The sequence below is a fragment of the Phycodurus eques genome, chromosome 9 (genome assembly GCF_024500275.1).
Source record: "Phycodurus eques isolate BA_2022a chromosome 9, UOR_Pequ_1.1, whole genome shotgun sequence".
In the NCBI taxonomy this organism is placed as follows: domain Eukaryota; kingdom Metazoa; phylum Chordata; class Actinopteri; order Syngnathiformes; family Syngnathidae; genus Phycodurus; species Phycodurus eques.
In genome coordinates this window covers 19,849,789-19,866,149 of record NC_084533.1, presented here as the reverse complement: position 1 = coordinate 19,866,149, position 16,361 = coordinate 19,849,789, and the positions used below count along the sequence as shown (strand labels likewise).

General features: G+C 38.1%; 1 protein-coding gene across 2 annotated transcripts; it reads right to left on the bottom strand.

Annotated features, from left to right (window-relative positions):
• Positions 1–1,052: 1,052 nt before the first annotated feature.
• Positions 1,053–16,239, bottom strand: ube2d2 (ubiquitin-conjugating enzyme E2D 2 (UBC4/5 homolog, yeast)). 2 transcript variants are annotated; one of them, XM_061685285.1, is made up of 8 exons: positions 16,140–16,239; positions 15,987–16,026; positions 13,924–13,987; positions 5,280–5,311; positions 5,102–5,179; positions 4,861–4,966; positions 2,867–2,960; positions 1,053–2,125 (listed from the first exon to the last, which is right to left on the bottom strand). In XM_061685285.1, exons 2-8 carry the CDS (start codon positions 16,008–16,010, stop codon positions 2,080–2,082), a joined length of 444 nt encoding a protein of 147 aa, XP_061541269.1. In that variant the 5' UTR covers positions 16,011–16,026; positions 16,140–16,239; the 3' UTR covers positions 1,053–2,079. The 2 variants fall into 2 exon arrangements, with proteins under 2 accessions (XP_061541269.1, XP_061541268.1); XM_061685284.1 differs by having other exon boundaries at positions 15,987–16,239.
• Between the last annotated feature and the right edge of the window lie 122 nt (positions 16,240–16,361).

Genomic DNA, 16,361 nt, shown 5'->3' with positions numbered 1-16,361 from the left:
TAATACATTCTCAAACTGCTTTCTAGAGGAACTCTTTTAACCCTTTAACACCTAAGCCTCAAAATGTCTGCCTGGACTTTTTTGCTTACTGTATTTTGACCTTGAAAGGGTCAGAAAATGTCTTGTTAATAAGTGCTTTTGCACTTTCCCAGAAAACTTGGAATTTTCAAATATCTGGCAGGTAAGGGTTGAGTTAGGTTATCCCTGACGTGTCAGGGCTAAATAAGTGCCAACTTGTCAATTCATATGAAACCATGAGTTTACATGCACCACATAAAATACCTGCCTCTTCCGGGCACATTTTACATCTCAATAAATTAGAATATGGTACAGAAAAGTCCATTTACTTCAGTACTCGTACATTAAACATCGGAAAATACTTTGAGGGCAAATTCCTGCCCAATTTCTACAATAAAAATAATTTTCCTTGCTTCTTGTCAGATAATTCTAGATTTTAGAGGTGAAGTTGGGTGTTCATTTGGTGTAAGCTATAATCATCAAAATTATACATATTTTAAAAAATCATGAAATATTTCATTGTGTGTAGTGCATCCCTCTACAATGAGCTTATTTGAAGTACCTAAAGCTGTTGATCCTATTCCAATTCATTGACAATGTCCCTCTATTGTGACTGTAAAATGTTTCTCTATTTTGTATGATTTTTCTAGAACTGTGTAAAGCACTTAAGTCTGCCCTGAGAAAAAAAAAGTGCTATAAAGTGCAAATAAAATTTACTTTTGTGTTTTTGCAGGTGGTGTATCCATTGTTGCGGCCGGTGTGAATATAGCCAGCTTTATCGCCCATAGTAAGTGGGTACAGTACGTTCTAATGAAGAAATAATTACAGGCAATCATCATGTGGCAATTCAGGTTAGAAAACTAAAAGCTAAAGAATTTCAGACATGTTTATGTAGGAATCTGAACCTTACAGAACAGAATTCAATAGTGCGCTGAAGCTGGAAGATTAAAAGGGATACCAAGCATGACTCCGCTTTTAAATAACCCTGTCCTTCCTCCCATGTCCTCCCAAAAAGGTGTTAGAATGAGTCAACACAGGAGTCAGGCGTTTTTATTACACAGTTTAATCAACACACAAAGCTCAACGAGCCTCTCAGGTAATTCAATATACAGAGGTTTTGTGCAAGAAGAGTGGGTTCTCCTCGCACTCAGAGCCCAAGCCAGTCCCAGAGCCATTTAAGATGTTAGCCTCTAAATTTAACCAAAAAAAAAAAAAGCTACCTAAAGAGTTATAGGGAGAAGGATGGGTGGGGTGGGGTAACACAGGCTGAGCTAAAAAAAATAAATTGCTTAAATACCCGGTCTAGAACCTCCACTTTTTCAGTAAAGAAAAGATGGTGGCCTTTGTGGGGGTGACACGGGGTTAGTTGTCCATGTGTTTGTCTGTGTACCATATGAGTCAACATGGGTGTTGTTGGGTGCTATGTCATTGCATTTAATACAGAGTGCCCTTCGACTCACAGTCAGTCTGCTTTCTTGACAGATGGGAATCAAAGAGGAAAAACGAAACGAAGGATGCCGAGTAAAAATTCCCCAAACGGTGTGTGCCCCCCCCTCCCCCCGCCCCCAAAAGGTAAAAAGAAACAGGTCCCTTCAAATTTTAGATGCTCAAAGGAATGCTTTAAGTGATTGACTATTTGGGGTAGGTGAGTGGGGATGGGGGAGCAAAAGGGGCGGCAGCAACAACCAAACCTGCAAGGACACTAACTAAAACGAAGTACAGGTGTGAGGAATAAAAGGATGGGGCACTAAAGGAGAGGCGCTTATTACCATTACAAGTTGGCTGTTAGTTCATGGGAGGGAGAGCAGGTCGGGTGGTTGGGCAGGCATGACAGAAAGAAATGAAGACAGACGGGGCGAGGAGAAACAACACATATGGGGGGTAGAGGTACTCTGGTAAGGGGAGGCGTGGCTCAAAGAAAGCACTCCAATGGAAACCAACAAGATCTTATTTTAAACTTTTCATTTGTATGTGGTTTTTTTTGTTTGTTTTCTCTTTACATCTCAAGCTCCCCAAACTTTTGCAGTAGAGCTGGTTGGCCATGATTTTAATCCACCAACACTACATTGCATACTTTTGTGTCCATTCCCGGGCTATTTTGTTGTACCTGTAAACAGACAGACATGGTGACAAATCATTAGAACTTTTTGTATGTGCCATGAGTGAAAATGTGCAACAACAAAAAAAAAAAAAAAACAGTTAGCAGTTTGAACATTAAATAGCTTGTCTTCGTAGTGTATTCAATTAAATGTAAGTAAAAAAGGTTTTTATAAATAATTGTATTGTTTTTATTTATTTATTTATTACACAACGTCCCAACTTGGAATTTGGGCTTGCACACACACACGCATGCACATCAAAAATCTCTCAAATTTGACTAGTACTCCTATAATTACTACTTTGGTGGTTACTTTGCCCAAGGAAGGGGCAATCACATTTTGAATGTTGATTATTAAAAAGCAACTGGCTAAAGAGCAAAATGTGATTTTGTAAGTTGCAGGATGTAACTGACAGTTTGAAAGACGTACACTGAGACACATCCCGAAGGACACCTGAACAAACTAATTAAATACAAGAGCTGTTACAAAAATAATTCACAGGTATGTTTGATTAAAAGTGACAAAGAGGTACTGATATTATCATGTAATCCATTATAATGCAATATTGTTATTATTGTGGCTGTAGATGACATTACCAACCACAAATTAAATCAACATCTCGCTGTCTTGCCAATCCAAACAGAATGATCAGTTATCGCAGATTGTATGACTTCATTAGATTAAGTGTGTGTGCTTTTCCTGAGTACTTCAAACTGAACTGAACCAAAATGAAGACTGAAAAAACATACTTTTCCCTGTCCGTCTTGTAGATACGGGCAATCTCAGGTACTAAGGGGTCATCCGGGTTTGGGTCGCACAGCAGAGAGCAGATGGACAGGAGAACTGGGAAGGACATATCAGAGGTTTTTCAAACAGCATTCAAATTAGAAGTCAAATAAAATAAAATGTTGGTATTACACTTGACATGTTGTGCAGGCAACAGTTTACGTATTTGTGTAAAATAATATGTTGTGAGGCAACAAGTAGATGTGATGTCACCATGGAGAGGGACATATGAAGCACTATCCTATCCCTATCTTATACAGTACATACAATTCAAAATAAAATACTTTAGGGCTTTAAATTTTTTTTAAATAAAATACCCAACCACGAATGAAGTTTCACACTAATCGTAACTAGAAATCAAATGCCACAGATTACTATTATGTATCCCAACAAATATTCTCCAATTGTTTATGATGTATTGTGTACACATTGACCAGAAAACATTATGACCACTTGTACAGTATAACAATATCCAATACAAAATCTATGACAAATATTCTGTCTTTACAAAGGTAAATGTTAAATTTTGATTGACACTCGAGAGGTACAGTCATCCCTCGCCATATCGCAGTTCTCTTTTTGCGGTCACACTCTATTGCAGATTTTGCAGTGATCATTTTTACACACACACTATGTTACTGCAGACTCAAGTAGCAAAGAACAGAACACAGAAAATGCCCAAAGTTTGGGGATCATTTCACATTTAAAAAAAGAAGATAAACTGCAATTGGTCTACTGCAAAACAGAGACTGGCTTACACAAGTGCATGTCTTCGGCAAAGTAAACATTGGTAGCAAATTTAATGTAGCCTACCACTGCTAGTTAGAACGAATTGTAATCAGAATCATCTTTATTTGCCAAGTCAAGAATAGACACAGCCACCGGTGCACTTGCAATCGCTTTATCGAACAAACACTAAGAAAACAAAATACCTAATAAGCACATTCATTCACGAGCTGCCGATGGCCACAACCCAAACCGAGTCTCTCCACACGCAATCTGGCTAATACGTTTGCCAGTAAATGTCAGGCAACAGGGCTGTGCATTTAAAGCCACACACATTCAAACTCACAAATACTACAGTGTAGAATGTGAGGATGGTGTGGACAAAAATACCTGCACATCACATGTATATTTAGTGTTGTATTATGCACAAAGTTTTAAAATGTATAGAAAATAATCAAACAAATATATGACCTCTCCTTGGACAATTTTCATCTTTTGTGCAGGGTTGTGGAACGCAACCCACACCATGAACAAGGGACTACTTTTAAGTTTATTGTGGTTGAAGTTTCCAGTATAGCGGGATTGCATCATACTGATACTAATATTTTTTTATCCTCTCATGTAACAAATTGAGACAACCAAAATATTAGAGACAGATTTCATTATGATGGAGTGAAGTTCTTCACCACTGCAAACGACAATAATAAATATTTGATGTAGCATCTGTACTCAATTTCATTACATTGTGTTTGTGGTCATAATAATGGTCGAACAAAAGTGCACTCACATTAAGTACATTTTAAAAATCTTAACACTTTTAGATTAGGGTTTCGATTAGGGGATGTCATTAATCTTTGCCAATTTTGGCCCTGTGAAGCCCTTTGCGACTATTGATTGAGGGCTTTACAAATAAACTTCACTTCTTGACACATATGTCATAAATTATTACCATCTGACACAGGCCACAAAGATGTTGGTAGGGCTCAGCTAACAATTTGTGAAAATCTATATTACAGGTGATGACAGAGATCCGTCATCTTCTTTTCTTTGATTTTTTTTTTTCTCTCAACAATACCAGATCACTGGCCCCTGTGTGTCATAGCAGTCAGAGTGAAAAGACCCCTGGGATAGGAAAACAGCTTTACTTGGTTCCATAAATTCTTGTGTAGTGATTACAGTGAACGTAAACTTGTGCTTTGAGAGTCTGAAGGCCAGAAACAAACGCGCCTACCTTTGGAGATGGTGAGAGCCGGAGACCACTGTGATCGCAGGATGTCAAGACAAATGCTGCCGTTGCTGTTGATATTTGGATGGTAGATTCTTGTGGTAAATGCAACCTAAAGAACACAGACCCAAGGAGGATGATAAGCGGGAACAGGCACACAAAAAAGATACAGGAAAGACTTGGCTAATGTGGTGAACAGGTAGCTCTTTACTGCTTCTATTTTTTAATGTACTCCTGTCTTGCATACCTTTGGTGGTTTGAAGGGGTAGTCTGTGGGGAAGTGGATGGTCAAGAAGAAAACCCCGCCTTGGTAAGGACTGTCATTCTAATGCAGGAAGACATTTAAAAACATTTAGCATAACACATATAAAGGTGCTTCATGTATATACAATAAGCTAAAGTAACCTCTGAGGGGAATTACTTACAGGCCCCATTATTGTGGCTTGCCAGTGAAAACCTGAAACACAGAGGAATTGATTAGGAGGGCACAGTAGTTAGGGATTTATTTTTATTCACAGAAACTCACAAAAAAAGTATTTCTTAGGAAAATGTATTAACTTATTGTGCCTAATTATGAGTATTTGCCTTCACATGTCCCTTTCACATTTGTACATGTAATATTTTAACATTGGTATGGAAGACAATCAGTGAGCTACTTGTGGCGCCAAATGAGGCTCCCAAAATTTTTGAAATAGCTCTAAATATTATAGGTAATATCGAAGTAAAACTGCTACATATTTGATTCAGTTTTTGGATCTAATTTGATTGTGGTGTATCTACACAGGGGCAGCTCTAGCTGATGGACCAAATGAAAACAAAATTTAAAAAAAAAAGGTCAATCCATGAATGCCTTGAGAGACAAGATAACAATGCAAACATATTACAAAAATGTTATTTTCCGACGAGTATGTATATTTTAAACATGTTTAAGGAACATAATTAAGACCCAGTGTGTTAACAGCTGAATTGTACCAATTAGGCATGGATTCATTGGTATGCTGTGGTGGTGCTCAGCTTCCACTCAGCCTCTCGTAAAGGCTGTCAGTCTTTAAACTATGGCCCCCTTTCCCAAATGCACAGTTAGACTTAGCTAAAATTGAGCATGCCTAGCCCCCCATTTCAATATAAGTTCTGAGAGAAGCTGCAAATACCACACCACGTTGAAGCCATCATAAAGACACGTATTAAAAAATATCATGGGAAGAGAACAAGGTCTTCTGTTGACCACATAAGGAAATGATTTTAATTCGTGAGGAGAATGAGGGCTTCAAGAAAAAGGGGAACAAGGAGCAAAACGGAGATTATGGAGATTTAATACTGCACCATCCAGAGCTGCGGGCCACAGCAAAAAGGCCAAGTTATTATTCACGTGTTAATTTTTGTCATTTCTAGACATGCATCTCAAGTGTTACAATCAGTGTTGGGAAGATTACTTTGAAAATATACCGGTAGTTAGTTACTATTACACATTACCCTGTTGAAAGTGTAACAGTAGTGTAACTATTTCAATTACGTTCTCAAAGTAATATAACTAATTACATTTGATTGCATTTTGATTAATGGTACTTTTTTTGATTTGAATGAATGCATTGACAGGATCATTGGCTGTTTCCTCTAAAAAAAGGGGTCTGCCTTGAAAAGAAAGAATTTGAAAATGAAGATTGAAGATTTGAAGATTGAATATCTGAATAAACTTGACAGTTGAGTTTCTTACAGCATCAAAAGTTGCTTTTGTATAAATTGACCAGTAAAAACCCAGTTAATTTTAAACTTGCTGGCTAGACATAATAAAGACATAATATTTAGATGAAGTAAATTCTCTTGCATTCTAGGGTACAAACATTTTTTTTAGAACAAAGTTATTTTTGTTAGCCAATCTAAGCGGAATTATAAACATAATAACCAATTTATCTTTTGTTAGCTACTTAAAAAAACATTTTGTGGAACAAATTAAATGTAATATAGCTACTGTGATTTTAACATGGCAAGCAGTGGCTACAAAGAAAATGTATTAAGTTGAGGTAATCTTTTTCACTAGAACAATATTTTCTTGCTTTTTGCTTAACAACGGAATAATATCTGCAACATAATTTAGAATTAATAGCAATTTTGTTTGTCAACTAGCACCCAATGCATACTTGCAAAATTATGCATTATTTAGTTACTATTTTAACACAAAACCAAACATATTGTATAGGTATTTGTATATTGTTAATGTACATTTTAAAATAAAGATATTTGTTGATAATTAATCTGCTCTTTTCTAAGTTTGTGTGTGTGTATGTGTTCATCTTCGTCTAGTTCTGTGCAATGTGCGTGATTTGATTTATATATTTTAGATATAGATTTTTTGTTATAGTGGTGGTGGGGGATTATTATTCGATTATTCAATCAATAGGAAAATAAATTCTAAAAAGATGTGCCAGTGACAGCCCTATAAAAGACAGAGCGTACAATGAAGAAAAGGAAGAGGACACAACAAGAGAGTGAAGTAGACGTCAAATGCGTGTGATATTGTGCCAAGAAACATGGCAGAAGGGAACCCAGAGACCGCAGATATTTTTGTTTTGTACAATTTCTAATATGCAAAAAGTGTGTTAGCTTGGGCAGCATGTGACAACTGGGTAGCACATCTGCGGTCGTGGGTTCAAATTCGGGATGTGGCCTTCGTGTGGAGTAAGCATGGTCTCCCTGTGCCTGCATGGGTTTCGACAGGTACTCCGGTTTCTTCCCACATTCTAAAAAACATCCATGGTAAGTCAACTGAAGACTCCAAATTGTCCGTAGGTGTGAATGTGAGTACGATTGATATATGTGCCCTGCGATTGGCTGGCAACCAGTTCAGGGTGTACCCGCCTCTCGTCCAAAGTTAGCTGGGATAGGCTCCAGCACACCAGCGACCCTAGTGAGCATAAGGGGTAACAGTGAGTGAATGAACGGATGTGTGGGGTTTGCCGACTTTACATTTGATTTGTATTTGTATATACAAAAATATAGATTTTTTTTTTTAAATTGTTGATTTTGAGGTTGTATTTCCATTTTTTTAAAAGCAGAATTATGATAATACTGATGGACGTGATAATTCTGGTGACTACGTTTTCAAACCATTTCACCTCGAGTCACTTATAATGGGGCCTGGGGCTCTCAAGTTTAATTGCTTCACATTGAAAGCACAGTGTGACTTTTAAAATAGATACAAACTCCAGCTTGTGGATTCTTGTTAAGAAATATGAGCATGTCAGCATGAAAGGAGCTTAGTGTTCATCAGTCCAGCAGCTGGACATGATTTATTTTAGCTCTGAATTTGCCCATTTGGGGATAATTTATTCCTTTCAACTTTCAACCGGGAAGAGTTGTAGGAACAGTATAACGATTTTTAAATCCTCTGTTGTTGTGTGAATGCTTCAAGAATCATTTTACTACATAACAGTATTGTTGATCATATATACACACACACACACACACACACACACATATATATATATATATATATATATATATATATACATACATACATACACACACACACACACACAGTAGGTACGGAACATATTCAGACCCCCTTAAATTCTTCACTTTTTTATACTGCAGCCATTTGCTAAAATCTAAGTTAATTTTTTCCTCATTAATGTACGCATAGCACCCCATATTAACAAAAAAAAACGGAATTGTTGGACAGGTGATGAGCAGTGCCGAGTTTTCTCCACACATGCCACTTAGAATTAAGGCCAATAATTTCTATCTTGGTCTCATCAGACCAGATAATCGTATTTCTCACAATCTTGCTCTTAGGAACTTTAAGTGCAGCACCATTTTTTTGTAACCTTGGCCAGATCTGTGCCTTGCCACAATTCTGTCTCAGAGCTCTTCAGGCAGTTCCTTTGACCTTATGATTCTTATTTGCTCTGGCATGCACTGTGAGCTGCAAGGTCTTATATAGAAAGGGGTGTGGCTTTCCCAATCAAGTGCAATCAGTATAATCAAACACAGCTGGACTCCAATGAAGGTGTAGAACCAATTTAAGGATGATCACAGCAAAGGGTCTGAATACTTCTGGCTGTGAGATATTTCAGTTTTTCATTTGTAATAAATCAGCAAAAATTTCAACATTTACGTTTTATTTCTGCTGTGTCTACAATGAGGAAAAAAATAACAAATGATTTTAACAAAGGGGTGCAATATAACAAAGAGTGAAAAATTTAAGGGGATCTCAAACCTTTCCGTACCCACTGTAATTTGGGCTTCCAGCTCATAAAACCCACGAAATCAGGAGTTCAAAAATTTTTAATACTGTGAAGTAATCACTATTTACTTCTTATTTTTTGAAGGGAAAAAAAAGAAATTAGTGTCACATTAAATCAATACAAATATGGTACTTTCAAAACGATATGTTAATCTTTAATACTTGGTTGGGAATCCCTTTGCGCTTATCACTGCCTCGATGCGCCATGGCATTGCCTGGGAGTTATGGAAGCCCAGATTTCCTTGATTCTTGCTGTCAGTTCTTCTTTGTTTATGGGTCTGGTGCCCCTCACTTTCCTCTTGATAATTCTGCCCAGTTGTCAAGTCTGCAGTCTTTCCCATATTGAACACAACTTAGACAATTGAACCAAACTGAAGCAATTGAATGACACCTGGGGAAACTTGTGCAGGTGGTTTGAGTTTAGTAGATGATGAGTGTGTGACAGTTTAAAACATTTAGGGCCTGCAAAATTTGGGCCAATTTATTCACAGTATTGTAATTTTTTGAATTCCTTATTTTGTGGGTTTTATGAGTTGGAAGTTCAAAATTATGTAAAAATAAACAATACTTGAAATTGTTTAAATTGTGGGCCCTGAATCTATAATCTATGAAAGTTTAATTTTTTGAATGGAATTATGGAAATAAACTTTTTCATGATATTCTAATTTTTGGGAAAGTGTCTGTATAGTTCTTCTCTCGAAGTCTTCTTTGAACAGTGGATTGTGATTCCTTATTCCTACCTTATGGAGGTCGGCAGTGATTTCACTGACTGTGGTCTTTGGGTGTTTCTTCACAGCTCTCACAATGTTTCTGTCATCAACTGCTGTTGATACCCTTGGCCGACCTTTCGATGTCTGTGGCTCAGTACACCAGTAGTTTCTTTTTCTGGACATTCCAAATTGTTGAATTGGCTATGCCCAATGTTTGTGCAATAGCTATGATCGATTTTCCCTGTTCTTTCAGCTTCAAAATGGTTTTCTTTTCTCCCGTCAACAGGTCTTCATGTTTGCTGAACAGCAAATGCAGTTTTCACAGGTGAAACCCAAAACAAGGACTATCCAATGTTTAAGCAATCAATCTAAAAGCCAACATCTGAGCAGCTAGAAACACCCATCAGTCACATGTTCCAATACTTTTGCACTTGGAAAGTGGGTGGCTTCTAGCACATGGTGCTCTGTCCTGAGTTGTTTAACACATCTACATGTAAATGCCATGAAATAAAAGCTGGACTTCTGAACTGTTGTGTCATATTTATCTTTTGATCTGAAACCGTAGTTATGAATATAATTAGACACATACAGCTTGAATCCTTTGACCTTCCTGGTAGTTTACGTGGATGAACTTCCTTTAGCGGTACCACTCACGTCAGTGAAATTTTCAGTATGTCTTAAAGTAATATTGTGAAGAATACAGTCATTCTGCTTAGAGATAGATTGATAGGGGGAAATCGAGCTGAGTCCGTACAGCGGAAGCACGTGGCATAAAGTCAATAACACGACAGTCAATTGGGTTTATAAGTTGCTTGTTGGACTCGTTGCTTGTTGGGCTTGTATAGTTGTAATTAGGCCTGCAACAAATACTCAGATGTTTTGAGTGTTTCAAGTCGAAAAAAAATCTAAAGTATTTCTTTCTGCCTCAGGGATCCGCTTAACTCATTCACTGCCAGACCTCCTAGTTTGATACAATTTATATATACACCAGCTGCCTGTTAATGGCAGGAAAGCATTAAATTGTGAATCAGGACTAGCGCAATGTGGTCACGTCATCAGCACAAGCGAAAGTGGCGGAAGCAGAGCGTACGTGTTTTGATTCAAGGAGCGCAAAATAAATGGCGACTACGCGGTAGTTTGCAAACCGCAGTTAAACAACAAAAGGAGGAGAAGATGGCGTCGACATAAGAGAAGACAAAAGCGAGAAAAGAAGACAAAGTTCCAAGTGTGGGATAATTCCAGACTGACCAGAAAGGCGGACACTGGTGACATCCCTCAAGCAAGACACACACAATGCGGTGTAAAAGCCAAGATGAACGTGACGCAAATCAATGAGCTTGTTAACACAACTTACTAGCATAACGTTACCTCTGTGGAGGGCTAAGGTTTCTATTAATTACCATCAAATGTGTGTCCAGTTTATTACAATGGTGATGAGTAGAGTATGTGTGCGACCGGAACGTGACTTCATTCAGGGTGCTTGCTTGTCAATGAACAGTTTTGCTCAGTGATACAGACACACGGCCAGTGTACGAGCATCGTATCTGCAAGTCGCTACATTTTGAGTCAAGTACTGTAGGCGAAAAAATTTTTATTGCGAGTGGCAAAGTTTGTCAATAAATGTATTAAGTTAATGTGATTCCTATCGACGTGTCTTCATTTACATTTTAGTTAGTCTGGTCTAAGCACAAAGCCACACACCTAAGGTATTATGTTGTCACATCCTAAAACACTGGCTGCTCAAGAGGAGTTGCACAACAGGCTCCTTATGCCTTTTTAATGAATAACCTGTTTTTTATACTTACAAGAAAGGCTAAGAGGAAAAAATGGCAAGTTTCAACTGAAATTTGTTTCATTTATTTGCATTTGTTTGAAACTGCCTCACCAAAAATATTTTTAGAGACGAAAATACAGTTTGCTGCTCTATGTGAATTTAAGAAATAAAACACTTTATTATCTCCAAAAAGAAAAACAATTTGTCATTTATTTTTAAGTGATATTCCTTATTTTTTCTTGTGTATTCATAATTGCTCTTTAACTAAGCAAAATTATAATTTATCAAATAATAAAATTTATATTTTGGTAGGATACTCGAATACTAAAATATTCAATAGCTGCAGCCCTAGTTGTAATATAGTCAAATACAGTATGTTGCGAGTGTTTGTGTTAATTTTGTGTTTAAGACTTCCATCCATCCATCCATTTTCTGTGCCGCTTATCCTCACTAGGGTCGCATGCGTGCTGGAGCCTATCCCAGCTGACTTTTGGGCGAGAGGTGGAGTACACTCTGAACTAGTCGCCAATCACAGGGCACATATAGACAAACAAACATTCAGATTTACATTCACAGCTATGGGCAATTTAGACCCTTCAATTAACCTACCATGAATGTTTTTGGGATGTGGGAGGAAACCAGAGTACCCGGAGAAAAAATGCACAGGCACGGGGAGAACATGCAAATTCCACACAGGCGAGGCCATATTTGAACCCGGGTCCTCAGAACTGTGAGGCAGATGTGCTAACCAGTCAATCACCGTGTTTAAGACTGAGAACACAATATTCAGTCAAGACCTTTTAGGGAAATCCCAGAATATAACTGTTTGTAAAAACAAAAGGTGTTTAAATGCAAGTCTTTTGTCCTACTTAATCTAGAATTATTAGTGATGCACCAAAAAGAAATTTCTTGACCAAAACAGAAAACCACAAATGAGGAACCCAAGGCCAAAAACAGCCCAAAAAATGAGTAAGCCAATTATTAGTAAAATTGCATTTATGGCTATGACTGCAGAGCTGCCAACCCCTAGAAATTCACTTCCAGAACAATTTGTCAGAATATCCATATTTTAAAAATTATGTCAATAACTTTACCGCGGGAGAGTTTTTGCAGTATATTATTCACTAGGATAAAAATAATCCTGCATACTGTTCAATTGCACAACATAATCATTACTCTATAATCGTAATCGTTAATTAATTATGGCATCATTATTTGTTATTTTAATGTATTTATTGTATCAACCTTGTATAGTGAACACGTTTGCAGCTAAATCTCTTCTCTCTATTTTTTCTATCCACTACTGCTGCTGAAACAATGCAAATATTCCCCATTGTGGGACTAATAAAGGTTATCTTATATTATAAATAATTATTATAGTAATGTATTTTTAACCCTATAGGCCCATATTCTCAGGTGACGTAAAGGAATAGCGGTGATATACTAATTAATTTCCGGTTTCCATCCCTGTGTGCCTGTCTAGCGTTATTACAGTAGTTTCCCTCGAGACAGTATTTTCTCTCAAGACAATTCATTTGCCTGCTATTTTGGGCTTCAATGTTGGTTACTCTTCGCTATAATGCAGTTAGAAAGCCCACATTGTTTACATATTTGTAGTTATTAACATTTAGTTCATTGATGGCGTTTTCTGTCAAAGTTTGAAATGTCCTATTGTGTGAGCGGTGTTTGAACGCACCTCGTGTTTTTCTCCTTTGCTTCTCTTGACGCATCCATTCACCGTTCGTGCCGCAAACTCTACATTTACGGATTACCTGAATTTCCTAATTTCTTTTGTTGTGTGTAGATGCCAAAGGACCACAATAAATTCACCAATCAATCGGAATACGAGTGTGTTCTCCAATAGACATTATAGACAACGATACTTTTAGAAGTGTAGCTTATTTGCTGCCATGGAGGCGATGATTCGTGACAATGCTGCGTTAACAACAGACGCGATGCGAATGTTCGCCTCGGTGGTTCGGCATCTTATTTAGCCTTGTTAGCTGTAGCTCGTAGGTAGTTAGGGGGGCGCATAATACCATGGAACAAGCATTCCCTTTAGTACCCGACGGAACAGCAGAAAGCAGCGAGGTTGGACAAATGTTCAATGTGGACCAGTCATGTTTTTGTTTAGTTTTTTTACAATATAGTGTACACACAACCACACACTGGCTGCGGCTTTTGCTTGCATCATAACGACATCCTGTTTTGGCCGTTTTATTTCGGTGACAAATCTTCCAGGCCAAAACCAAAAATGCACTATTGGGCCATTTCAGCCAACTAATTATCCAACTATTGTGGAAATTTGACTCTTGAATATGGTAGTATGGTAGTAAACGTACTGTCATCTCCTACTGGTCCAGCAGAACACTGGGCTGGGGGATCCCGTGCGAAGTCATTCAACTCCTAAAACAAACCCAATAAAAAATAAACTGTTAAGTAGAAGCAAAATCTGCATTAAAGTTTCAGGACCTGTACATTGTACAATTCTAAACAGTGCAAATCATCAAACCAATAAACAATCTGTTACAAGGGAACATCCAAAAGATGTGTTTGGCTCGAGGCAGGTTTGTAAGAATTATATGTACAAAAAATATCATATATATCGGATTTTATACATTCTCAATCTATAACAACGAAGGGCAAGAACTCTCTGAAAAGTATGTGTAGTGTTTGTATAAGTATGGTTTTAATGAAGATGCTAAGGCCAGTAAAAACCTATACCAGTCCAAATGGAAGTTCAGAAAAGGAGTGTTATAAAGGTATAATAAGGAAGAGGTTGACATCAGAATTCATGACATTTTGAAGTGATGTTTTTCTTTTTTTGTTGTTTTGGGGGAAAGTCGTTTTCAGAGAGTGATAAGTGTGGGATCCCATTTCAAACTGAGGTTGTTGTTTTGTTTGGGATTTGTTTGCTGTTGGTTGGTATTGTTTGGTATGAAATAAATTTGTTTTAAAAATAAATTTAAAAAGATCTGCAACAAAGACATATTTAGCAGAAACATCAGACAAAATATTGTTGGGTCCATTGAAATTTGCCACATACTGAATCAGGTTAATGTGACCCCCCCCCCTCTGCAAAGGGCATTATTTATATTCTCTCTATCGCACCGCACATTACTCAATTAGGTTGCTTAATGAATCCCCGCCTTTATGCAATAGTAAGTCCAGGTATGGCAGTTAGTGCCTGCGACAAAACAAGGCAACATTGAGACAATTAGGGGACTGAGTGACAACAAATATGTTATTACAGACTTCAAGGTTCAAGTCAACTACTGGTTGGTTGTGAGCAGCCGGTGCAGCTGTGCAAACGTTAGAGAGCGCAACTTGTACAGCATCAACGTCTAAACACAAAACAACGGTTATGGTGGGCCATTTAACAATAGCTAGAAAACGACCAGCTAATATAATCCAAGAAACGGTAAATCGTCGTCCTACTGTTCACCCGTTTCAGCGCCAAAATACGTTATTACCAGCTTTCCCACGGTCGAGTTTCATGTCGATGACAAAACACAAATAACATTTCATGCAGTAACTTTTTTTTTTCCCCTGGCAAAACCACGAAAAATACTATTAGAGGTTGCGCATTGTCAACACAATGTGATGACAGCAGCACAAGCACAAAACTACTTCAGGCGACATCCGTTCTCACGTCCAGGCTGTCATAATAATAGCAAACGGATTAAATCCATCCATATTTAACATTACATGGTTTGAGCACTTACTAAAAGATCCAAATTGGAGATTTTGACAACAATTAAGCAAGCAGAAGAGTTGCTGTAAATTTCGCCAACTTTAGCGTAGCCGCTAAGTGAACAACTGTCAAATGTAGCAGCGAGAAGAGTCACTCATTTTAACAATAAAAAAATGAAATTAGCTAGTATCGTACCTGCGTAGGAGATTTAGCAAAGCGATACGATTGACGATAAGCACAAATATTAGCGACTACAATCGAGTTTCACCTTAGTGTTAATGTGTTAGCATAGCTTCATCAGAAGAAGCCTTTAGCTTACCATCGTTAGCCAACCACCGGGACAAATTAAGATAGGCAGGTTTAATGCAGACCTAATGTCGTTCACATAGGACGGGCATAACAATTTTACACAGCCTAACATAGGACGATTAAACGTGTTTAAGGTAAGCCAATGAAATAAACACAGCCACGGTAAACGGAAGCTCGAGTGTCAATCGAGGTGGCCCATTAGAGACACAGGAAAGCGGCGCATTGCTCCAACTGTCGTCGCAGTTATCTGCAAAGTACAGGCCAGTCGCGGCTATTCTGGCGACATCGTGATATTATTCGCAGCGTAATCAAAGCCGAACTGACGGCCAGCTGACGGACAACCTCCGAACCAAATCCCCAACATAAGTGCGAAATTCAGGGCCTCGCCGCTCACTTCCTTACCTTGTGGATTCTTTTCAGAGCCATTGTTGTGCTAGCGCTTCTGTCAGGGAAAACGTGCGGTTAAAATGGCGGTTGATCACACACCGACGTAATTATCATAGAACACGACTAGAGTACACTCAACGATCGCTGATCGCGACTACAAAGAGCTACCTATAGAATGTCGAATGGAAACTAAACGATAGAAGGGTAGACCCGCGGTCCTTCCTCCTGCTGCAGCAGCTACCAAATCACAGCGGGCCTGTGCTCACACAACAGGAACAATGGCAGAACATCCGGCTGCGCCCCCTTCACAATAATAAATCGACCTCTGCAGAAAAGGTTGAAGGTTCATCGCCCCATGCCTGAAGGAAGACCTGAAGTTTAGGACTACAG